The sequence below is a fragment of the Toxorhynchites rutilus genome, chromosome 3, assembly GCF_029784135.1.
Source record: "Toxorhynchites rutilus septentrionalis strain SRP chromosome 3, ASM2978413v1, whole genome shotgun sequence".
Classification (NCBI taxonomy): domain Eukaryota; kingdom Metazoa; phylum Arthropoda; class Insecta; order Diptera; family Culicidae; genus Toxorhynchites; species Toxorhynchites rutilus.
In genome coordinates, this window is record NC_073746.1 from 41,809,763 (window position 1) to 41,835,850 (window position 26,088).

The 26,088-nt window shown below is 38.8% G+C and overlaps 1 protein-coding gene across 5 annotated transcripts in view; it reads left to right on the forward strand.

Moving 5' to 3' along the window:
- LOC129778241 (protein sickie) overlaps nucleotides 1-26,088 on the forward strand; it is a 475,861-nt gene that overhangs the window by 322,261 nt on the left and 127,512 nt on the right. For 2 of the 5 annotated variants that reach the window (XM_055785016.1, XM_055785020.1), the window contains 6 exons: nucleotides 11,013-11,506; nucleotides 11,570-11,717; nucleotides 11,891-12,232; nucleotides 12,546-12,572; nucleotides 25,443-25,672; nucleotides 25,801-25,952. In XM_055785016.1, coding sequence (XP_055640991.1) covers nucleotides 11,013-11,506; nucleotides 11,570-11,717; nucleotides 11,891-12,232; nucleotides 12,546-12,572; nucleotides 25,443-25,672; nucleotides 25,801-25,952 — 1,393 coding nt within the window. The remainder of the gene's footprint in view (nucleotides 1-11,012; nucleotides 11,507-11,569; nucleotides 11,718-11,890; nucleotides 12,233-12,545; nucleotides 12,573-25,442; nucleotides 25,673-25,800; nucleotides 25,953-26,088) is intronic. The other 3 variants (XM_055785017.1, XM_055785018.1, XM_055785019.1) reach the window with 3 other exon arrangements.

The following is a 26,088-nucleotide window of genomic DNA, read 5'->3' on the forward strand; positions in this document are numbered from 1 at the left end:
AACGTTCGACTTGATTTTTTCATAATTTAATTCATTCATTCTCACGGAAAAACTTCTCCCACTCTTTATTCTACAAGGTGTGTGGTACTTTACGAAAAATTGTCAACAATACAAATTTGAGCAGCATGTTATCAAAACATGTTTTTATGTAATTTTATGTAACACATAATTTGGGAAATATGTCGATGAGCAACGTGAGAAGTCTGGACTACCATCTGCTATGTTCCACGAAGGATAGTGTTTTCCAAGAGAATAAAGAAGAAAATGAAAGAGAATATGTCTTCCCCTTTCTGGGCCGTGTATTTGGCAAAGTATATGAAAAGCTTTCATTTGCTTTCATTTAAATGTGTGTCCCGTTTCGCTCGCTCATATTGGCTCTAGCATATATATTATACAAATGATATACATTTTTTGGGGAGTAGAACATTTTCTGTTATTTTTCAGCTCATTCAATGTAATAAATTGGGATGCCATAACATGTGCTAAAATTAACTTTGGGTGTAGTTCAAAAGAAGTATATTTATAGAATCATTGACCACTACACCCAAACTAGTGTTGCTAGAAAGCATTTCATTTTCGGCAGAAACCATACCTTTTCATGCCTTATCTGTCCCCCAACGCTTTAAAGTGTTTGTATGTATGGAAGCAGACATCTCTTTCTTTTTTCATCTTTTTCGACGTAGAACTACGTCTTTCATTAGGGGTGCCAAATCAGAAAACAGGTCACGTTTTTATGAAATAAAGTTAACGATAATAACTATTTTTTTCGTGAACGGATTTTGGCGATTTATATACCAAACGAATCGGAAATTCTCTAAGATTTGCTTGATATGCTATACATTACAATCCCATAGTCTGCATATGGTTTAAATTGATGAAAATTGGAAGCATTCCCATTTCCTCATACATTTGTTCTGTCCATTTGTGTGCTTTCCCGAACAGAGCTGTCAATAACGAGTAACTTATAGACGAGCAACGAAGGGGAAATCGTAAGATGTAAAGTCTCCGTGAACAACAAAGGAAAAGAAGAAGAACGAAGGGGAATATTTGCCTAGAGTATAAACAGTGGATCTCGCTGAGACAAACTTTCATTCTTCGTGAGGATATTGACTGAACAACATCGTTGCTGGGCGAGCTGGACGGCGAGGGATCGAATGCCTCCCTCAAGGCAATGGGGGTGGTGGAGTAATATTATGGATAAAGTAAAGTTTTCCAAGGGCCTTTTTGAAGGTTACTGACGAATGAACTGAAGAAGTTTAAAGTATCAAGCAAGGAAGGGAGACAAACTTTCGCTATCGTTCTGTATTCAAAGCAATGACTATTGCCTGTTCTTAATTGTTTTGCGTCATCACATGTCTTCGTTTCGGACTGAGCTGTGGAAGCGACCAAATTACTCACTCGCTGATATCTCTGACATTCCAATCATTGTATCAAACTGACGCCATTGTATTAAGGTTCTGAAAAACACAAATGTGTGGGGAATCATCAAGCCAGGCTATCATCAGTTCACCAAGAAAATAAATGTGCTGAATTTTGTCAGTGATAAGGTTTCGCATGACGGTAGGAAAACTCTCTCGACAAACTGACAGCTAAGCTAATCTAGACTGGCAATATTAACAGAAAGGTCTTCTGTTGAGAAGAGCGCAAAATGGAGATAAGCGTGTGTATTTTTAGTTGCTTCAAGCCATCGATATATGGATATTTGTGTGCGTACGTGCGTGCTTCATAACCCGTACGTAAAAATAGTGCATCTTCGCTACGTTGAAACCCCATTTATATCTGCTCCCGTATGCATTGGCCCTGTAACGATGCAACATTCGCCTAATTTTTCAAAGCTATGATTGACGATCGTTTGGTGTTGCAAATTATGCAGTCGTAATGATAGATATAAAGAAGGAAGGAAAATAGCGAGAGGGAAATATTTACGCTAGGGTATTAGTAATGAATCTGTGCTGAGGCAAATATTTAGCCTTTTTCCAAGCAGTTAACATTGTTTGTTTTCTGCCATCAATGCATTGAACTGACGCTACGGCGAAGCAGGTGTTAAGGTTGGGCACCAAAATATTATTTGGGGAATACCAAGTTATTCAATAAGTTATATTAAGTTATTAATCGACTGGCTCGCGTGCCAGTCGCAAAACTGTTTTCAACTAGGATTGCATTCGCGCTAATCTTGATCATAACCAAGCAGTGCTACTCTTTTCGAGGTTGATGAGATTAACAGATAGAGTTTATTTCGTTTATTCAGTCACCAAGAAAATAAATGTCGTTCCGGAATTTTGTATGTGATTTGGTTTCGCTTGTCAGTGGCAAAACTTTCTCCACTAAAGATGATAGCTGCGCTTAACTCAAGCAAGTATTGTCCGCGAGCACAAGAATGAACCATCAAACAATTATCGTCAAATGATTCTACAATTAAAAAAACATGTCAGGGCGACCAAATTGGTAGAATGGTTATTCCAAAATTTTCGTTGCATTGTAAAATAATATCCGCAGTTATAAACAAGCGACTTAAATTAAACCACAGCGTAGTTCTACGTCAACAATGCGGTCATGTCTTGAACACAATCTCCTATATTTTTGGGATTGCATCAATAAAAAAGTCCAAACGACATCAACGGGGATCGAACCAAGACCGACTGGCATGTAAGGCTGTTTTACGCGACCACGCTATCCACATAATTAATGATGCTGTTGAGCAGATGCGTGATAATATTGCAACTGATTATGAAATGAAGTTGGATAGTATTTTATAAGAGTAAATAGCAGAGCATGAAATAGACCAATATTTATCTCGGTCTGGGCCGTATATGTGGCAAAGTATGCGGAAAGCTTATTTGTCTTTTGTTTCGCTCGCTCGTATTAATCTTATATTGCTGTACCATATACAGTGGAACCCCGATTATTCGCGAGCGGATGATCCGCGAAAGCAAGCTCCATAGTAAATCTATAGGCCGTCCCCGAGTTTATCAGTGAATGAGAGGATAAAGAAGCACTTTTGTTTCGATCATGGCTTTCACATTATCTGACCACTGGTGTACACGACCTGTTAGATGGATAGTTTAATGTTAGCTGTATTGATAAAACATAGGTTTTATGCTAAAATATCTGTTTTTTCGTGTTTGGAACTCATGTTTAGTCCTTTATAGCGTTATCCGCGGTGAGCTAGCCAGACTATTTCGCGGATAATCGGGGTTCTACTGTATATTATAGAAAAACTTACCAGTATTTGAGAGTCATGACATTTTCTGTTATGTTTACGCTCATTTAATGTAATGACAAAACATGAGCAAAAAATCAATTTTGGGTGTGGTAAGTATATTTTCCTTGGCTGTCTGAATTTAAATAATATCACTCTAGTACGGAAGCATAGACCATCTCCTTCAATTTCGCTTTTTACTCCTGCAGACGCTTAGTTATTCTTCCCAGTCTACTCCACCACCAGTGAATTAATTTTATGCTTCAACCGTAAATGCTTTAGCATATTCGATGAATTTCGACAAAATACAGGGTTTTCCATTTCGGGCTTCCGAAAGTATACAGCCCTGCGCTGACAACCGTTTGACATAGCTGTAAACCAAAGCGTCATATCGTTAGTTGAATGTCTGCCATTTTACAATATGGATCATTTCAGCATCGCACAACGTGTTAATTTTGTTAAATTATACTATAAAAATGATGACAAACCGGCAAATGTTTTTCGAGCACTACGGACGGATTTTGGTCGTCATGGACGGCCTCCAGAGCACACAATCGCTAATGTAGTGCGTAAATTCGAACAAACTGAATCCGTAGCGGATATTGTGAAACCTGTGCATCATCGTAATGTGTGTTCGGCCGAAAATATTGCTGCTGTTGCTGCCAGTGTGGAGGATGACCCGAATGTTTCGATTCCACGGCGTGCTCAGCAGTTGGGCTTGTCAAACACATCATTGTGGCGAATTTTGCATTTGGACTTGCACCTACATCCATATAAAGTCTAACTGGTACAAAAATTAGAACGTGGTGACCATGGAATGCGTCGGGCATACGTCGATTGGGTGAACGAACAACAACAGCAAAATGCTGAATTTTCGCATCAAATTTTCTTCAACGATGAGGCACATTTCGAGCTCGGTGGCTATGTGAACACCCAAAATTTCCGTATATGGGGCTCAGAAAATCCACACGCGATTGTTGAGAGGCCATTGCATCCGCCAAAAGTCACTGTTTGGTGCGCATTATGGTCTGGTGGAGTCATCGGGCCGTATTTCTTTGAAAATGAGGACGGCGAGACGGTAACTGTGAATGGTGAGCGCTATGGCCGCATGTTAACCGATTTTTTTTTGCCACAAATTGAAGATATGGATACGGATGACATGTGGTTTCAGCAGGACGGCGCCACGTGCCACACAACACGACCGAACATGGCCATATTGCGAACGAAATTTGAGGGACGCATAATTTCGCGTTTTGGTGATGCCAATTGGCCGTCCAGATCATGCGATTTGAACCCGCTAGACTTTTTTTTGTGGGGTTATGCGAAAGACCGTGTCTATGCGAACTCTCCGCAAACTCTTGAACATTTGAAAGACAACATTCGTGAAGTTATGACCGAGATACCGCCCCATATGTGCCGAAAAGTCATCGAAAATTAACTGTTCCGGATCAAGGTGTGCGTCAAGTCCAGCTACGAGCAAAAGCTCATGCGTGAGCTTTTTGGACGCCAAGAAGAGTAAGATGACATGGTTAAGCAAACCAACATTAAGGATTTTATGTTTTGGGTGCCCGATGCTTGGGATGAGGTTCCAGTTGATTCCATTGGCAAGTCATGGAAAATGTTGATATCCCGTTGTCAGCAATCTCGTCAATGCAGATGCTTTTGCGAAAGATGAAGGAAAAGTCAATAAAATTATAATGACAACTAAAATTGATATGACTTTCATGGAATCGAAACACCCGGATCGAGACAATTACAATCATTTATGAACCATTAAGAAATCCATTCCAACCGTGAACATCGATGTCCCAATTTCATCCCGCGGCAATGTAATAAAGTCATTACGCTTCTCTATCTCGCAGGTAGTGATCCCCGATAATCGTTCGATTAATCGATTAATCGAATACTTCTTAAAGAAATCGATTATTAATCGAACGAATACTGCGCAACCAATAATCGATGTGAACGAATAATTTACGTCGATTAATCGATCCAAACCCAATGAAAAAAAAACTACGGTCGCTGCAGTTTTATCCTGAAATTCAATCATTATCTGCGACGCTCCCCTAAACTCGTGAACGAAGCTCAATGCAGTCAACGCGAATTGACCTTCGTTTACGAATTAATGGGAGCGTGAAAAATAATAATTGATTTTCAGGCGGAATGAACACTTTTTTGATTCCAGATGGGTTTCTAGCAAATGAGAAATATAAGTCTAACTAACTATTTCTCTCAGTGTGACGATTAATCGATTAATCGATTATTTGGAGCGATTAATCGTATCGAATAATAAACTGCTAAAAAGTATTCGATTAGCTGATGAACGATTAATTTCAAAAATCGGGGATCACTTCTCGCAGGGATAAGCTGCTTCCAGAGACTGACGCTGACTATCCACAATCTCCCCGTATTCCCCATTTAACCAATCATGTCGCGCACTCACTTAATGAGCTCAATCAACCGAAATTTCCCTCTCGTGTTCCCGAAATTCCCAGCACGAGAAGAACCTCCCCGAATGAAGATTGATCGTCGTCAGCCTAGTGGCTCGAACATTCAAAATCCTTTCCTCTTGAAATCTTGAGATTTCGAGCCACTCGAAAGACGGCAACGAGACGACAGGGCTTACGCAGGCAAGATTTTTATCGCATTCAATTGCAATAATTTCTGCTCATCCCACACTCGAGAGAATTTCTGCCAACTGAATGGCAGTCCATTCCCGGATGATGAGAGACGGTGGGATGCACGATTTCTCGGAAACAAACAACCCGGTCAATGAATTGATGAAGGCGGCGGCAGCAGCGAGTAAACGATTGGTTGAGAGTTTCAATTACTCATCAGAGAAACTGAAGATTCAGCGGTTTGCGATGTAATTTCGTTGCGTGGCGATATGCAAAGCGTCGCTTTTATCGGACTCAAACTCATCGACCCCAATTGGTGCGGCGGTCTTCGCTTAGAACCTTGGCTAGAACCCTTCTAATTGTTCGTCTCCAATTGATGTTTGTTGGTAGCGTATTCGTTTCGGAATTCCTTTACATCATCATCGTGTGTAGAAACGCTCTGTTCGCCCTTTTCATGGAAGTCACAAAGTGGATGTGTCAACAGCTCGTAAAGAAAGTAAATTTCTGAATGATTGATGGCGCGAAAACGCGAAAGCGCCAGTCAGCAGAAGTCAGGATAAAGCGTGGGGGAAACACAAACGATTTTCCTATATTGGGATTCATTAAGGTGGATTCTTTCGACCTGTGGCATCGTAGCCTTCTGGCGTGTACCTATTCTCATCCTCCCCATTCACCCGACCTGGTGCGCAGGTGAACCTATGTGAGGGATAATCCGCAATAATAAATTCCCGTCCATTCGTTCGATGACCCCGTCGGGAACTACTTTTCTGCATGCGAAAATGCAAGAACTATTTGCGGAACATTCTGCTATTTTACGGTTTGCGGTATAGCAAAATAATCGTTAATCCTCCGCTCGAAATTGTAATGCTCGATAGAATGTAATGAGCGCATTACCGACCTGATTATTTCGTCCCCTTTCTGCGCGCGGAGCATTAATTCCAACTTCATTCCATCTCCGTCGTGAAAATCAATGATCTCGGAAATCGCCTAAATGTTGATTACCGAGCGCTACACGCGCCACGCATTCCAGCCGCTTCCGGAGAAGCTCACTCCTAGGGCGTCCCACAGTGGGACCGTTCTGAGAAAAGACGGTCAAAGATCATTTGTTTTGTCTTACATTTTAGAGATTTGGTGTCTTAAGAGAAGTTGTTCGGAATATTGATCCGGATACTTGAATTTTTCTAAATTTGAATTCTTACTAAGATAAAACTTAGAAGTAACTTTTTAAACTTATGAAATGTTGAGTTTAGTCTTCAGAAAAATCTAACAATTTTATGAAACATTGAATATACATAATTTCTATCTCTTCGTACTACAGAAATATAACAGTGTCTTGATTCTACCTCAACTTATTCCACAAAGTTTTAGGTGATATTACAATACATAACCTTCCTGAAGTTTTTGATGATATTATGATGTACAGTGGTTTATTTTTAAATTTTTATTTATTCAGTAATTATTCGGCTTTTTTCAATACACAAACAGTGACAGTACACAAGTACATAATTTATCGAATAAAGTGGGTATGTTTTGAATATTTTGGTCGCAACTTCTATGTGGGGGAAAAAATACATGTTTGCATACAATTCGGGCGTTCACCATGGTAGAGATGATCAAATTGTTCGTGAACGATACGAAAGAATTAATTCGCCAAAAAAAATCGTTCGAACGGTCGTTTGCCATACGATCTGGCTTTGAACGAACTGATAGCGGCCGAATTGTTTGGGGACAAATTAGGTGACACTGAACTGAATACATGAAAGCAGATTGCGCTGGACGAAATGGATGAATATAACGAGAACGCTTGGAGAAAACTAAAAAAGATAACGTAATTGCAATTCACAAGCAAAATGCATGCAACGAGTGGCTTATTTTGTTAATTTATGCTCAAACTTGGATGTAAAATTGCTTTTATTACTTTTATCATTGCAACTTAATTATATTTTCGGCAAAGCTGTTAATTTCCGTTTTATTTTCAAAGTTTTGATTTTTGATATTCCAAAAGTTTTTTACGAGAGCCGTTGATAGTTTTCATTGAAGATGTCACTGCCTAATCATATCGTGCTCAGTGCACATCTATATCATGTAGGATTTGATATTGAGTACGTTGGTAATGTTAATTTTGCAATGAAAGAACTAAGCTGCTGAGTGAGATATTCGAAAAGGCACACTCACGCTCACCTGTTCGTAATATCTTCTTCTTCATTTGCTCTAACGTTCCTAGAAGAACTTGATCGTCTGAACGTAGTATTACTTGCCTCATTTTTATGAATACTTAGTTTAGAGATTTCTATGCCAAATAGCATGCCTTGAATGTATTCTGAGTGACAAGCTCGACGATACTGCGGCGTAAAAGTCGTCATGTACCTTAATATTGCTTTGTTCGAATGTAAGAAATTTCATACGCGTAGAAAATCTGTACCAATCTGTACGTTTAGTACCTTCCCAGATAACCCTGTAGAATGTTCCCTGTACGTGTGGCAAGACTGCTTATATTCCGGTACAGAAATGTGAGACGTTGTTCGAGGTCAAAAAACGGTTTTATAGCTTGCTATGTGAATTTAGTTTACTATGACTGGACCAAAAATATTTCTAAGAGAATTGCTCCACTATGACTGATCAATTTGATGATGAAATCCTATTATTTATTATACCTAAACCTATTCAATGAGCAAATCGATTTTATGGCTTGAAACAGTGTTACTAAAAATAATCGATTAGTATGTATTTTCAAGTACAATTCTTGATATTCTAAAAAACAAAGGTTTAACCGCAAACGGGCTAGGGTGATTTTTAAAAACAGTAATTGTAATCAATCAAAGACAGCGGTTTGATTGGATATCGATCCAGAAAAATTTAGTAATTACAATGTTTTACTCTCTGGCACTTGATTCACTGTCTCTAAACAAGATATAATTATTTCGATCAACTTTTCAATAACTAGGAATTGTCTGAAAAGAATATACATTGTTGTCCAATATGAGTGACTTTTCCGCGTTCATTGGACAAAGGGGAAAATCTTCTGATGCGGAAAATTCCAACATTTCATCTGACGATGAATACAAAAAATGTCAAGGGATAGGGTGAGAGAGGGATAATATAAATTCATTTGGAATTTATTTTACATAAAATTGGTAACTCGGTCACACTGCCTGGATCGAGAAAAAACAGCAAGTGGGTTATATCTGTAGTATTACCGCAAGGTTGACCCGGGCGCCATCTTATATAAAGATTTGTGTGATTCGAATTACCTGTTTTCGAAGCAATTTTTAAGCTATTGAAACAAGTTTTTGGATCAATAATTTTTATTTATTTTTATATATTTTATTGTCGTCAATCTAAATTGTAGACCGATACATTCTTAATACTAATTAAAACTACTTACTTAAAACTAAAAATCTAAAGAGAGCTGGCTGGATAATTTATTCGTTTAATTTAAAAGACGATTTTAACAAGTTACAGAATCAATTTTTTTTATTTATTTATTTCGTCAAACCAGCGTAGACTAAATATGCTGCCCAAATATTACAGTGAAATTTAACGATATCTTATGCTATTCATATAGTCTTTGAGCATTGATCTTGACATGGTTACATCAATTGTTTCACTGTGTTCGTTACAGAGGCTCATCATACGATTAATATGACTATATTTGGCATAATTCGTTCTTCGATAATCTATGTAAAAAATGTTAGGTTTCTCAGGTTCCTAATCGGTGCGTAAAAATTCAGCTTTCCTAATATTTCTTCTGAGTCCACTCGTTGCCAATAATAAATAGAATCATGGCAGAGTTCCGACGTTCTTTTAGGCTTTTAATATTGATTAGCATACAGCGTGCTTCATATGGAGGTAGATGATATGAAGACCAACCTAGTTTACGAAGTGCAAATAACAAAAATTGTTTTTGTACAGATTCAATTCTGTCTTCGTGTGAAGTTATGTAGGGGGACCATACAATACTACAGTATTCGAGAATTGATCTGACGTATGTAATGTTTTTATTGTGTACGGATCGTGGAAATGGTAACTAAAGCGTTTAATGAAGCTCAACATATTATTTGCTCTATGGATGATTGTATTATAATGATCCACGAAGGTTAGTTTCGAATCTAAGATCACACCTAAATCTCTTACCATCTTACCAGTTAAATTTATTCGGACGTGGTATACTTTTAAAAAAATATCCGTCTTCATTCGTGGTTCGATATTAACAAGCATATAACGCGTAGACATTTTATCTTTCGAATGAAGTGGGTATCATATCATTTTGTTAAGTTGGTTAGGAGGTTTATAACGCTCAAAATCTTATTGGTCCGGCGTAACGCTTTCGTTTTCGAAAATTTGAACTTACCCCCCAGTATAGAAATGAAAGACGTAGTCCTACGTCGAAAACCTGGAAGCGCTGGCTATGAGCGAATTACTAAACTGATTATTTCTATCCCTTCTGCGCGCGGGGCACTAATTCTGACTCCATTCCATCTCCGTCGTGAAACTCAATGATCTCGGAAATCGCCTAAATGTTGATTACCGAGTGCTACACGCGTCACGCATTCCAGCCGCTTCCGGAGAAGCTCACTCCTTGGTCGGCCCCAGCAGCAGCAGCAATATGGTGTGTAATCGAATCATTTCACAATCTTCGCATCGCATTCTCTCTTCATTGAGCCATTAGAGAAGGAAACATTTCGAGATGTTTATGGACTATTTTTATGATGCGCTTTCCCCGGAGTTCCTGCCAGGCAGGCGGTGGGCGCAAAAGTGGGTGTCGTCGTTCGCACATCAATTACAATGTGTCGCTCGGATGGATCCTTTCTTCCCGCGCCATGAGCACATATGCAAAGCAGCAACGGGACCATTTATCAAAACAGTGTTTCTAATAAATTGTGTCCCCTATGCATGGAATGAAGCTCTATCCACCACATATTTTGGTTCCACAACACGAGGGGCTATCGAGGACATTGTGTAAGAACATGCAAAGCAGAAATTGTTATAGCGTTACTTAATGTTGCCATTCACTCTCTGGAAGTGACGCTGATGGCTACGGACGAGATTGCATGTGTAAATACTGGAAATGGGAAGTTTTGCCGACTGACCGACCAGTAAAGGACAACCTCCCTAGTTTATGGCTATCTGCACAACTTGACGTATGAAAATGAACCAAACATTAATTTTGCTTCCATCTCTGTTCCACTTCGCAGATGTCGCAGTAGTCGGGGCGATAATTTGGACTGCATCGGAACAAGCCCCGCCGGAACGACAATGGATGCGGTTAATGGTAAGCTGCAGCGCACAAACGGATGCGGTCAAAACGGTCGTGAGTACTGGGGACGGTTACCGGAGCCACACAACGGTCACGGACAGTCCCAGCAGCAATCGCCATCCAGTGGCCACAGTCAGCAGGGATCTCAACCGCCAAGTCCGACATCCAGCCGCAAGGATCGAGGCTCGCCGAGTCATTCGCGGAAAAGTGGATCTTCGTCGAAACTGACCGGTAGTCGGACGAAGGGCGTTCCGCAGAGTTTTGGGTACGTTAAGAAGACGAACGGAAGTGTGATGCCCGGTGCTGCCGCCGATCAGCAGGGTCAATCGTTGCTGACGGGAGGTCGAACAGCTCATGTCTCCGCTGTGCCAAGATCCGGCAAGCTGAAGGTTTCGGGTGGTACGCAAACCACCACAGCTGATTTTCAAGCTAGTAAGTAGTACCCTGAATGCTTTTCCAGAGCACACAAATCTAACCTTTTTTCGTTCGTTTCAGAAACCCAACAACAGCACGCCCAGTATCGGAGTTTCTCGCTGACCGGCCAGGGAGCGGCCCAACTGAGTCAATCGGTCAAAGAAAGGTTTGGTTCGGGAACGCATAGTTTACCTAAGCCCGGTTTAGATATGCATGTCTTCCAGCATAGGTTTGTGCCCTTTAAACAACATCCGACCATTAGTTACTAACAGCATCTCTTTCGTTTCCGTCCTTTCTTCCTCCATATATTTTTGTTCCATTTTGTACCCCATTTCAAACCCCTTCGCTAACCCCTCTATCTCTGATATACGCGACCGACAAAATGATAACGGTATAACCTAGAATGTCATCGCGCGGATCCACTAAGCTAAACGACGGTAGCCTTAGCGATACGCAAACCTACGCCGAAGTGAAGCCCGATTACGGTAGCTATGCGATGTGGCTTCGCCACTCGAACACCGCTTCAAGTCGGCTCTCGGAGGGTGAAGCTCTCGAGAACTTCTCCATCGGACCTGGCGGAGGCGGCGGTGGCGGTGGTGGTGTTGGCAGTAATGGTAATGCTGGTAGCAGTGGTGTCCTTTCTGGCACGGCACGACCCAGCAAACTGCTACATCATACCCGGGGCGAGACGCACCACGCGTCCACCACGCATAGCCCACGGTTGAATAGAAGCAATAGCATAAGGTAAATATCGACGCCACGGTGCGTTCTTTTACGTTCGTGGAAGCTTCTTTTTCCCAGAAACATATTGATGGCTTTTTAGATGTCTTTTTGATGCTTTCGTTTCGTAAGTTCGATGTGATGAAACTGTTCCGATGTTTAATTTCCGAAATCGTCAAATCGCCGTAACTTGTTTTTTGTCATTGTTTGCTCGAAACTAAAACATTTCCTTCCGTTGCACAATCGTATTCTCGGTGTACAGTTAAAAATGTCTTCGGTGTATATCGTACTAACCCAAAATCAATACAACTTTCTCGTTCGACATCCAACATCCTAGCTATTTGAAAGAAAGGACCTACCCAAGGTAGATACCACCCACCGTCCCGTTTTATGTGATGATATATTCGAACACAGCATGCCATCGATACACTATTACACATTTTTGCACGATTCTAACCGCCTTCCCTCACACGATCTTTGCACGGTTTCTGAATGAAATTGCTTTCAATGTGTACGTCTGTTGGAATAAGAGTTCTCGTCCTAAAAATTGATTTGGAGAAAGTTGGTAAAGACGGAGACTCTAAGGCAGTGGTCGAAGTGGTCGATCTGGGGTCGATTTCGGTTTCCCAGGGGTTGATAGAAACGAAAATTGATTTTGGGGGTCGACGGGGTCTGAATATCTGCCTATATAAAATAACACAAGTTCTCATTTGAAATGGAGAGACGAATGAACTCTCAGAGTTTAAAGTCTCTCTAATTCAATACCTTCCTTCCTTCCTTCATTTGAAATATTTGCTCCACAAGTTGTGTTACATGAACCACCTTGTTATAAGAATGAGCAGGGTGGTTACATTTGATCCTGTAACATTTTCTGAAAAAATCTGTATATCTGTATTTTTAGCAAAAAAATCTGTATCAAAAAACTAACTGAAAAAATGGAAAGGTTTATTTTAATTATGAATTTATTGTTCTTATTTATGGTTTGCTTAAGTCGTATCAATACAACAAAATAAATCATAAACAAGTTTTCTTATAATAAATTGTATGATGTTTATACATGGTTTTGTTTAACTTTGCTTTTCTTAAATTTTCCGTCAATTTCTTCCTCCTTGAGCCGATATATATAGTTCTTTGCTTTCAAAATAGAGTCCATCATTGTGGAATCCAACCGATTTCAGAACTTTGTTTCGTAAAGCGAGAATAATCACTCAACTTAAGCTGATGAATGTGGAATTAACAAAAAGTGTCCCAAAACATCCTTAGCAGGAAGGGAGACGTGAGGTGACCAGCGTTGCCAATGTTCCAGTTTAAACTGGAATCTTCCAGTTTTTTCCTCTCAATCCAGTCAAACAGTTAAATCCCAAAATCTTCCAGTTTATTCAAATATTATCCAGTTTTTTCTAGTTTTTTATATGTGTGCTTCAGTTTTATCCACTTCATGTAAAATAAATATTATCCCAATATTATCAAATCAATATTATCCTTTCCTCATCCTTCCTATCCCTTCGACAATTTTGTTTTTTGACATTTATCGTTCGATCAATTCTACATCTTGATAGATCTTGGATAGATCTTTCTTTTCTTACAGTGTTATTTTGCTTTTGCTTACACTTCAGAATTTAATTCGGTTAGCGCGCAGTGCGTGTAGTGTCTACCCAAGCACTAATGTGCTACACTGTCTTTGAATTTATATAAATATTAGATGTTCTGGTTCTTCCAAATAATTCTAAAGTTCAGAAAATCATAGAGTCAATGTGCTACATTGACTTTGATTGATATGAACCATGAACCAAGCAACCTTGCTTCCGTTTACATCAATGGGATATTAGGTTCTAATGGTCACTCAAAGATTCAAAAGCATTAATAGTACGCATGATCTAAGCTTTCTTATTTGACGCATAGTTCGTAATAAAATGAGAAATGCATACTTTGCATAAAACGCATATGCACTATATTGTTTATTTTGCAAGTTTGTATACTATGTATATTTTTTTCCAAAAATATATTTATGAGCAGGAAGAAATACTTGAAGATACCTCAATGTGATCTTGATACCAAAATTTGGTTTGGACGAGCCTGATATAAGAGTGAAATACCAAAGAATATGACCAAGTATTTGGAGAGAGAATTTTTTTTTCAATACCCAAATTTGATAACTTCAATACCAAAGTAATAATCGAGTAATGTTGTTTTGGTAATTTATTTATATATTTATTTCTCATCTGGCTAGTTGCCTTAATGATATCACATGTACCGATAAGATGAGGAAAAGCCCTTTTGAGTTGTTGGATGTTTTACACAAAAGGGCATAAAAACCTCATATCTTTTCATAATTCCTACTACAAAATATTAACAATAACTAAGCACATAGTACAGAGAAAAAACATAAAAACAAACATTCTCATAAATCATAATAATAAAATTAGAGTCATGAATAATAAAATGTATACAGTGAAGCTGCTGATCGTGGTGGTTCTTCAGTATTCCAATGTTGGGTGTTATCCATTTAATAGGTTTCGATTGAATGCTGCAGCAGAAGAGTTAAAATCCAACATCTGATAGACTTCGTTGAATCTTGTCGCCATAAATCGAATGGGGTCGTATTGACCATATGCTGAACGACGACCGTCTAGTAACAGGAAGTCCCGCTGTCGAAGGGCTCTAATAGGTGTATATATATTTAGTTGTGTCAATATTTCCGCTGAGGCAATATCGCCCAAAAGTATTTTTGCGACAAACATAACTTGGGCAACATATCTCCTGCGTTCCAACGTGTCAAGCCCGAGGAGCCCACATCGCTCTTCATACGGTGGTAAATTCAACGGGTCTCGCCATGGAAGACTACGGAGCGCGTATCTAATGAATTTTTTTTTGTATTGATTCGAATCTACTTATCCAGTTTAACTGATACGGGCACCACACGATTGCATTTGATTCCAGAATGGAGCGCATCAGTACACAGTAAAGTGACCGAAGACATTGTGGATCACGGAATTCGTTGGATACTTTAAATATAAATCCTAGTTGTCGGTTAGCCTTTGCAATTATGCTGTCATAATGGGGGCGAAAAGTCAACCCTGTGTCAAGGATGATTCCCAAGTCGCGTATTTGATCAACACGCACTAGAGGCTCGTTAGAAATATTGTAATTGTGAATGATTGGGTTCAATTTTCGATGAAACGATATTACGTTGCATTTATGGATACTGATCGTCAATAAATTATTTGTGCACCACTCTTCGAATTCATTGTTCTTTTGTTGTAGAGTGTAGCAATCTTGGATGTGATTTATGGCTGTGTATATTTTGACATCATCCGCGTAGAAAAGGCGACATCCCGGTGGCAGTAGTTTTGATAACTCGTTGATGAAAATAGAAAATAGAAGAGGTCCTAGATTGCTCCCCTGCGGGACACCTGATATGTTGGTGAAAAAATCAGATGACTCAGATCCAATTCGCACACATAGTCTTCGATCCGTGAGATATGATTTAAACCATCTAATGAGGTCATTCGAAACTCCTAGCTTGTCCAGTTTTATAAGCAGTATCTTATGATCGACTCTATCGAAAGCTGCTTTGAGATCAGTGTATATCACGTCAACTTGTGATCCGGCATCTAGATCATTGACGATAATCTCAAATACTTTGGAGCATGCACATAACGATGTAATACCTCGATAGTTTTCAATGTTTTGCTTATTTCCTTTTTTATAAACAGGGAACATAACCGACAATTTCCAATTGGAAGGAAATATACCTTCACGAAGGGACATATTGAAGAGTAGCGTTAAAGGACGAATCAGTGAGCTCAAGCAATGTTTTAAAACGCAGGCCGGAATCCCATCCGGACTAGTTGATGAGAATTTCATTTTAGAGATAGCGCGTTCAATCTGTTGTTGGTTGATAACAACATTTCTCAATTCAAATGCGTTGATAGTGGTGTTTCTACATGCAGCTGCGGCTTGTTCAGCGGAGGCGATAAAACTGTTAAATACACTCTTGAAGTGGGTGGCAAAAAGCCTGCATTTTTCAGAAGAGGAGGAAGCGATATCATGATCTAGGAACATTTCAGCAGGGAGTCCATTTTCTTTGCGTTTAGAGTTCACGAAATTCCAGAACTGCTTAGGATTTCTTCGAAGGTTGTCTTGTGTGCGGAGAGAATATCGTTTGTACAGATACCGATTGTAAAGGCGATAGCTGTTGCTGGCGCAAACGAATGCCTGCTTACGAAAAGGACAACGGGTTTTTCTATACCAACGAAGAGTTCTTGATCTGATACGTTTTAGGTGTCGTATGAATGTGAATGTGGAATAATTTTGTGGAACTTAATCAAAACATATTCCAGAATTCTTATACATAGATTGCAGCAGAAATCAGTGCACGGTAATGGCGTTTCATTTGAGCTCTCATTTGTTGCAATATTACAGGTCTCTTTAAAATGTTAACGAATGGGAGCTGAAATAAACTACGCAAAAATGCCAAATAGAAGGTAAGGTTAGGTACCGTGCATTGATTAATTTCTTTTATTCTCCGTGAATTTGAAAAAAATTTAAAACGAAGATGGTAAAAAGAAACACTACAGAAATGTCAAAATTAGCATTAGAAGAAAAAGAAGAGAGGATTGAGGTTTGGTTCGATGCAGTGATCTATAACCAGAAACCATGTCCCCATCTCTAATCACATTGTCGAGCAGTTTTCTCGACATCTTTTATCAACTATTTTATGAACATGACGTAATAACTATGGGATTTTTAAAGTGTAAGCCAAATAAAACCGTATGTTCTAAAGATTCTAGAGGAAAATATCCTCGAATATTCTTTCACACTAATGTTCGGTAGGATGTGGTAGAAAAAGTCACTTTGGTCTACTCGAAGGATAAGATCAGGTAATGGCAATGGTAATGGTTGATTTCATTAACTACATAGTATTTATTTGTAGTTCTTAAAATGATGAAATCAACCATTAATTAATTAAACCCTTCGAACTGATCAAAATGACTTACCTACCACTCGAATATAACTTTAAACGATACTCCGAAGGAAATTCTATTTCTCAAGAATTGGAATGGGTAAAAGAACCATTTTAGATAAATCAAAACCGGTCTTTTTAAAATAAAACGGGATCCAGTTTTCTTCCAGTTTTTTTGAGAGCAATCTTCCAGTTTTTTTGAAAATAATTATTGGCAACCCTGGAGGTGACATTTCATATAGTTCAACATTTTTATAAATCAAGGTACATATCTTCATGATTCAACGATAAAACACAAAGTTTATTAGTAAGAAGGTAGACAGAGAAAATTAATTGTAATTAATTTAACATTTGAATTTGAATTTAAAAAAATATCTTTGAATTTTGTATCTTTGCAGAAATTCTGTAATTCTGTATATACAGATTCTGTATCTCAAATTTGGTGAAAAATCTGTAAATTGCAGAATATTCTGTATATGTGGCAACCCTGAGAGTGATTAATATCTTATTAGAAAATATTGTTGCTGTATATTTTAAAAACCTCAACAAGACGATGAGTGTGCACAAAATGAAAATAAAAAAGTACAAATAGTACAAGATGAAAAATTCGGTGAGTAAAAAAACGTGATCAGGTTCGTGCAAGATAATGTTATTGAGCGTACGAGTCCTTCAGGCATGTTTAACATTTCTCTGTATTTTATACATATACGCGGTTTAACACGAAGGAAGTCATCATCAAATCCATGTCCAAACATGCTCCTGATATTTTACTGTATATCAAGCTTGGCCTTAGGTTGCAAGTTCATATGCGTTCTGAAATACGTTGGAGCTTGAATGATAATGTACTCAACTTCTAATTCAATTCAAGAGATTACAAGGTATTTACATAGCTAAATGAAGTGATTGAAAACCATGAATGTTTGAAACAATCCATTGTGCCGGTGCGGGATGTGTTGGCTCAGTTAGACCAAATCAATGTTTCCCTCAAAGCTATCGATCTCCCTGTGTGAACGTAAAAAGTGTCCAAATCTTCTTATGTCCCCTCCTCTCTATGATAAAAATATGTCTTCCTACTAACTTCGAGTCGTCTGCGTTTAATCGATATCCAATCCTATGAACCGTATAATAAGCAAACTGTAAATATACTTAAGATTTAAAAATAGATTTAGAATTTGGCTTCATCAAAGTTTTATAACTGAGCCTGTAAGAATAAACGATTCATAAAAAAAATAGAACTCTTCAACACAAAAGGAAAGAAGTATTTCTGATTAGTGTGGAGCAACGTGGTTTCGAAAGTTTAGTTGATTCAGATGAAACACAGTAAATGAAATCCATTGAAACTGTGAATATTTTTTTTACGATACAGCGTTGGAGTATATTAAAATATGAAAAGTTATTCTAGAAAACACACAACAGTATAAATGGGTTTTATTAAGGTCCATTTCTAACTGACTATTCAAAGTAGCATTAGTAAAAATCTTCTTTTTCAGATAGATGATGAACAATATGTGGACAACGTCACGGCTCAATATTGAAATCATAAATAATTGTCAAATAGAACTTTTATCTGGGTTGTAGCAAAATTTATGAAAAAAATTCTAAAAATCATAATTTTCTGAATATTACTTCATGGTAGAGAACACAGCTGGTACATGTATAGCCATTCCAGGCGAAAACGATATAGTGGTTCTTAGATTTCGTTAAAATTGGTAGTTTTGTTCCCTATCGCAAGATATTAGAACCGTATTTTTTAATTTTTTTGTTAGGGTGGTCCGAAAAATCATTTTTTTCCATTTTTATCCAAAACATTCAGGCCCCATATTTGATTTTTCAAAATAAATGCACCGTATTGTATTTTTGTGCTATCTGGTGAGCCACAGCTCTAACAGGGTCTTGAACAAATGATAATCTGAGGAAGCAATATCTGGTGAATACGGTGGGTAGAGTCCCAGCCAAACTTCAAAAAATTATTGCCGAATTGCCAAATAGACATTAGGTTTGGTATTGTCCTGGATGAATACGACCTCCATCATTTTGGATAGTTCTGGCCTTAAACTCGCCTCAGAAGTGTTCTGCTGCCATGTAGGCATTTGGACAGCTTTCGAACTTCACTGAAAGCTGAAATTTAGGCACTCTGAAGCCAACTAAGAGTTGAGATTTTGGCATTTTCCGATCAGGGCCCGTAAGATAGGGAACTCCACCTGGAAGGGTAGCAGCTCGTAATACTGAATCACTATGTCTGGTTTAGGATTGGGCGATCTCGACGAATCGATTCTCTAAACGATGTAGAGATCGATTCAATGATTAAATCGGGATCAAAGAATCGATCTTTTCAAAATCGAAAGCCTTTTTAGAATCTTCCTAAAAAGCATTTTCTGGGGCATTCATTTTGTTCCGTCATGGAATCATTTGAATAAATACGTGAACTGGAAAAGCATTATTAGAAATTCAACAACTGGTATCTGCCCAGAACTCAGCTGAGAACCATTCTATAACAACCAATATGTCTGAAATTTTGCCGTAACCGATTCTGTGTAACAACAGACACCCCGCCCTCAATTGTTTAACCGGAAGTTTGTACGTAAGTAAATCGCAGAAAATCAGACTGACGTTGTCAGCAAGCTTAATGAAGCGCTCCAAAGCGATCCAAATATTGACATTGTGTTTATAAGGTGTTTTTGATGAGATTAAAATCGATATACATTAAAAAACAAATCAACAATAAGTTCGTTTAGGATTTAAAAATCGAAAGAAAAAGATCGAATTTTAACGATTTTTTCGAGTACAAAGAATCGATCCAAAGAATCTAAAATCGAAAGGGAAATGATCGATCTTCTGAATATCGATCCTAGATCGCTCAATTCAAGTCTGGTTCCGATCCAACCAGACACAGTGTATGATTTCTTCGGGACAAAACACGACACGTGTTTCAGTTGCGTTGATGAAACGAATCGCACATGAAGATGCGTTCAATAAAATGTTTTTGTTAAAAAAATATGTAACCCATCCATTGCAGCGTTTCACGTAACCATGCTTCACCAGGTGCTCATGAACGGTGATTGTAGATATCTGTAGTGAATCTCCTGATATATCAAAAGGATTATTCCTGTCTCGATTCGATTGTCATCAGTGGAGACAAGAACTTCCCAGACAACTCACTAGAAACGTATTGCAAAAATTACCTCACCAAAAAGAGCATCGCTGTCAGGAACACATCTCCAGAGATATGGCCCATGCATCAAAGAATGTGTTGTTTGCCTTCCATTTTCGCAAAACCTCAATAAATAGAAGCTAGGCAGCGAAAGCTGAATCGAAACCCGCACCTAAAAAAGTTTTGTCGTGTATTTATAATATACTAGCTAACCCGGCAAACTTCGTCCCGCCCATTTACTTGATTAATTCTCGAGTAATGCAGAAATTTGTGTTTTATTTGTATGGCAGCCACCCCTAAGAGAGGGGGGAGGGGTATCTAACCACCATAGAAACATTCATTGCACCCTAAAGTTTCCATATGCCTAATTTGGTTTAATTTGCTTGATTAATTCTCGGGTAATGCAAAAATTTGTGTTTCATTTGTACGGCAGCCCCCTCTAAGAGAGGGGGAAGGAGTATCTTAACACCATAGAAACATTTATTGCATCCTAAAACCTCCACATGCCAAATTTGGTTTCATTTGCTTGATTAATTCTCGAGTAATGCAGAAATTTGTGTTTCATTTGTATGGCAGCCCCCCCTTAGAGAGGGGGGAGGGGTCTCAAAATATCACGAAAACCTTCCCCGGCCCCAAAAACCCCTACATACCAATTTTCATGTCGATCGGTTCAGTAGTTTCCGAGTCTATAAGAATCAGACAGACAGACAGACATCACTCCATTTTTATATATATAGCAGATTCGACAAAAAATTAGAGGTACAGAGTGCCGGGTCGATTTTTTAAAGTAATTCTTGAAATGCTGTAACTTCGTGAAAAATCAGCGCATGAACATAAAACATACATACTTTAAAGCTTGTTTTTCAACCCAAACGCACGGAAACGAAAGTTAACAATCGTTCATTTCGAGGGTATGCTTAGCATTTTGTACTTCTGGCCCAATTTGTGATGGAGTTCTTCTATAATTTATTAAAAACTTTCATCGAATGGCTAAAAAGAATGGCTAAACGTATCATTACGAAACGTTCCCAGAGATTTTAAGCATATACTAGGCTCAAAATGTTCTGTTAATATTGGAACTTGCTGCAAAATGACAGACGATTTTCTAAAACATACAGCAAAACTGTTTTTGACACCTTTTTGAAAATCGATGCAAAAAATTAAATAAAATTTCGTTCGTTTTACGTCGAATCAACAAATCAACTTTGCCCAACATTTATTCCAAACTGCCTTTCGACTAGCGGTGCGTTAATCATTTATCGAATTATTATTCGTCGAATACGATGGAACACTTTTTTATTCAAACAGGAATAACTTTGGATTGGAAGGTTCTACAGGAAAGTTCTTGGATAATGGTAATGGGGTATTTTTTTTTTGTTTGGTTACTTAGCTAACTAAAAGTTTCGAAAAACCTTGAAATAACAGAAAGAAATCGATTTTTTTTTGTTTTGTTCCTATATTTTTAATCACTGTACCAGCTGATTCAGCAAACTTCGTCCTGCCCAAAACTAAATTTTCGTTATCACATCCACGTTTTCTTATTAGTCGCACGTTCATGGTCCAATCGCAAAATGTTCAATGATTGATCTTCTTATTACCTTTTACTATAAAATTCCTAGTACTTCATAATGATATCAGATTATTTTCAGACACAATTCTCGTTCAAGATTTTTCAACCACTTGCAAATAACATGTTTGTCCGTTACATGAAATAAATGTTTAATAAGAAAATATGATAGAATAAAGACAGCCCTAAATCAGACAATTCCTTTATGAGTTTTGTTCTTATCAACACAATCGGCGATCCATTTTTATTTATATGGATAGAAGACGATATAGGAGTGCGTTTTATCACATTAAAATCAATTTCCTCTTTCGAACGACGATCAATTTCGTTAGCGCAAACATCAAATGGACTAACAACGCATGTCAATGTGTAATTGTAGAATATTTGGCTCCATTTGCTTGATTAGTTTTCAATTAATGCAGAAATTTGTGTTCCATTTGTATGGTAGCCCCTCCTTAGGTAGGGGGGAGGAGTGTCTAACCATCATGGAAACATTTACTACACACCAAAACCTTCACATGCCAAATTTGGTTTCGTTTGCTTGATTAATTCTCGAATAATGCAGAAACTTGTGTTTCATTTGTATAGCAGCAACACTCCACCCCCCTCCCCCCTTAGAGAGGGGGGTGGAGTCTCGAATTTTCATAAGAACCTTCCCCGACCACAAAAACCCCTACATACCAATTCTCATGTCGATCGGTTCAGTAGTTTCCGAGTCTATAAGAATTAGACAGACAGACAGGCGGAAATCCATTTCTACAGGGTTTTCCAACTTTAAATTCCGAAAGTAAATTGAAATAAAACACACTTAGAATTCGAATTTCGATGAAACTTTTATTTCAAATTAAAGTTTGGTTTATGCCATTATGTGTGAAATACAACATCATTCAAAGGTCCACTCAGAGCTTCCTCGCACACCTTGATCCGGAACAGGTAATTTTCGATGACTTTTCGGCACATATGGGGCGGTATCTCGGTCATAATTTCACGAATGTTGTCTTTCAAATGTTCAAGAGTTTGCGTAGAGTAGGCTTAGACACGGTCTTTCGCATAACCCCACAAAAAAAAGTCTAGCGGGTTCAAATCGCATGATCTGGACGGCCAATTGGCATCCCCAAAACGCGAAATTATGCGTCCCTCAAATTTCGTTCGCAATATGACCATGTTCGGTCGTGTTGTGTGGCACGTGGCGCCGTCCTGCTGAAACCACATGTCATCCGTATCCATATCTTCAATTTGTGGCAAAAAAAAATCGGTTAACATGCGGCCATAGCGCTCACCATTCACAGTTACCGTCTCGCCGTCCTCATTTTCAAAGAAATACGGCCCGATGACTCCACCAGACCATAATGCGCACCAAACAGTGACTTTTGGCGGATGCAATGGCCTCTCAACAATCGCGTGTGGATTTTCTGAGTCACATATACGGAAATTTTGGGTGTTCACATAGCCATCAAGAAAAGTTGATGCGAAAATTCAGCATTTTGCTGCTGTTGTTCGTTCACCCAATCGACGTATGGCCGACGCATTCCATGGTCACCACGCTCTAATTTTTGTACCAGTTGCCACCAGAATTTTACATTTGCAAGTCCAAATGTAAAATTCGCCACAATGATGTGTTTGACAAGCCCAATTGCTGAGCACGCCGTGGAATCGAAACATTCGGGTCATCCTCCACACTGGCAGCAACAGCAGTAATATTTTCGGCCGACACACATTACGATGATGCACAGGTTTCACAATATCCGCTACGGATCCAGTTTGTTCGAATTTACGCACTACATTAGCGATTGTGTGCTCTGGAGGCCGTCCATGACGACCCAAATCCGTCCGTAGTGCTCGAAAAACATTTGCCGGTTTGTCATCATTTTTATAGTATAATTTAACAAAATTAACACGTTGTGCGATGCTAAAACGATCCATATTGTAAAATGGCAGACATTCAACTAACGATATGACGCTTTGGTTGACAGCTATGTCAAACGGCTGTATACTTTTGGAAGCCCGAAATGGAAAACCCTGTATATGTACATAGATAATCGATTTGCTTTTAATAGATGCGTGAAAACACACTAAATCAGACAAACCAACATAATTTACCCTACTGCCTACCAAACACACCGAAAGTTAAATGATATTTTCCAAGGACACATCATCAATGGGATTCTAAAATCTGGCACTTTTTCGGAATTGGAAATAAATAAGTTCGTACATTTTTCAATGTCCCGCTTAAGCTGTATCCGTGTAAAGGCATCGGCCAGTTCCTAAATTGGTTCGGGTACCAAGCCTGGCCAAAGCGTTACTAGACGAGTGTTCAATGTTTTTAGACTGAATGTCAAAGTGGAAATCGTGTATCAGTTCTGTTTCAAAGAGAAAAGTATCGTATTTTTGGTTATTGACTGGATTATAATAAGAGTAAATATTAATACTGATTGTTCGTGGAGCTGACGTGGTGCTCATACCTTCTGAGAAACTCTATGCTGAGTCTACAAAAAAAATATTATTGCGTGTATAAAGTATATATTGTGTTTTGTCTTTGTTTATCGTTCCACTATATGAATAAAGGCATGTAAAAATTGAAAATAAAACAAAATTTATCGATCTTTTCAGTACGACTGCTATTATTTCCCTATGTACTCTATAATTATATTCGTTCTTGCTGTGTGCTTCTTTTCCCTCAGCGACACAAACATATTATTAGTCGTCTGAATCGACTTCGGACTCTCGAACTTTCCATTGAATTCTGTCGAATCCGCAGAATGAGGTCACAAAAGACTGAAAACTTTTTCAATTAGAACTTTTGCATAAGTCGAACAACAGCATGGCTTTGCATAAGGACGTCGCCACTTGCTGTGTCGAGCCTCAAATTGAAGTATTTTGGATGAGTCCCTTCAGTTAGGGAAAAAAGGTTCGTGTTGGATTAGTAGAGCTTTGTTCCTCATATTCTGGTCGGTTTTAGTTTGTCTGAAAACAATTGCTAGAAATTACACCTATTTTATATATTGATAAGAGGAGAACTCTTTGTTATCATCGAACCTTATCGTGTTTTTTGTTGAGAAGGGGATAAATGAGTTGGGAAAATGGGAAATTTATTATCCATTCGAGAAGGATATGTATATTCAGTTCCTAGACAGCTTTAGCTTAATATCTATTCCACAAACCCTCGTTCGTGTCTCACTTATCGTATGGAAATCTAAACTTAAAATCCCTTTCGTCTGCTCATTCGCCCGAAGTATCCCGCATGGAATGCATGAATTCATCGCTCTTGGAAACGACTAATCTTAAAATCTCATATTCATTAGCATACAACCCACCCTGAGTGGAAATTTTAACTAGGAAGTAGTTTTCACTGAATTGAATAAATATTTGCAATTCAAATAGTTATCTATGGTTTTCTTCATCACCTGTATAAGAAAAATGCACCACATTACACTCACACTCCCCGTCTCGTCACTGTCACCCTGTCAATATAACATCACCTCGATTACCCAAGCAGCGTTTACTAACACACTTCTCGCCATGTTTTTCCGCACACACACGCAAACAACAGATCCACTAAATCGGAAAAGATGTACCCATCGATGCTGAGCCGGGGGCCGGACGTGGAAATCGAGCCGTACTACTGCCTCCCGGTGGGCACGGTTGGGGCCGGCAATGGGATGGTCCCCTGGAGTCAGCCGACCTCACCGACGCCACCCACCCGCAGCTTCGGCGGTTTGCTGTCGCCCACCCACAACAACGCCTCCCACAGACTGACGTATCCGAAGAAGAATGACGAAGGTAAGGCTATTTTCGTACTCACCCGAACAATCCAATTTTGGGGGCAAACAATCCTTTACCCTTATCAATTCTGAGATCCGAAAGTTTAATTCAACGCTTATGGTTGGCATTTTAACTACTATTCGCAGTGCACGGGAGTCAGGCTTCGCTCCTGTCCGGAGGGTCCTCGCTGTACGGCTCGACGGAGGAACGGCAGGCCACGGAAGTGCGTCGACTGAAGCGGGAACTGTTGGATGCTCGGGATCAAGTGATGAGTCTCTCCAGCCAGCTGTCAACCAATGTGAGTTTTATAGATTTTTTTATCTCGATATTTGATATATAATTTTCCGAGTTAACGATGTTCAGCAACTCATTCATGTACAAGGACAAGTAGAGCTTTTAAAGCATCGTTCCTATCGGGAATGAACACTTCAGTT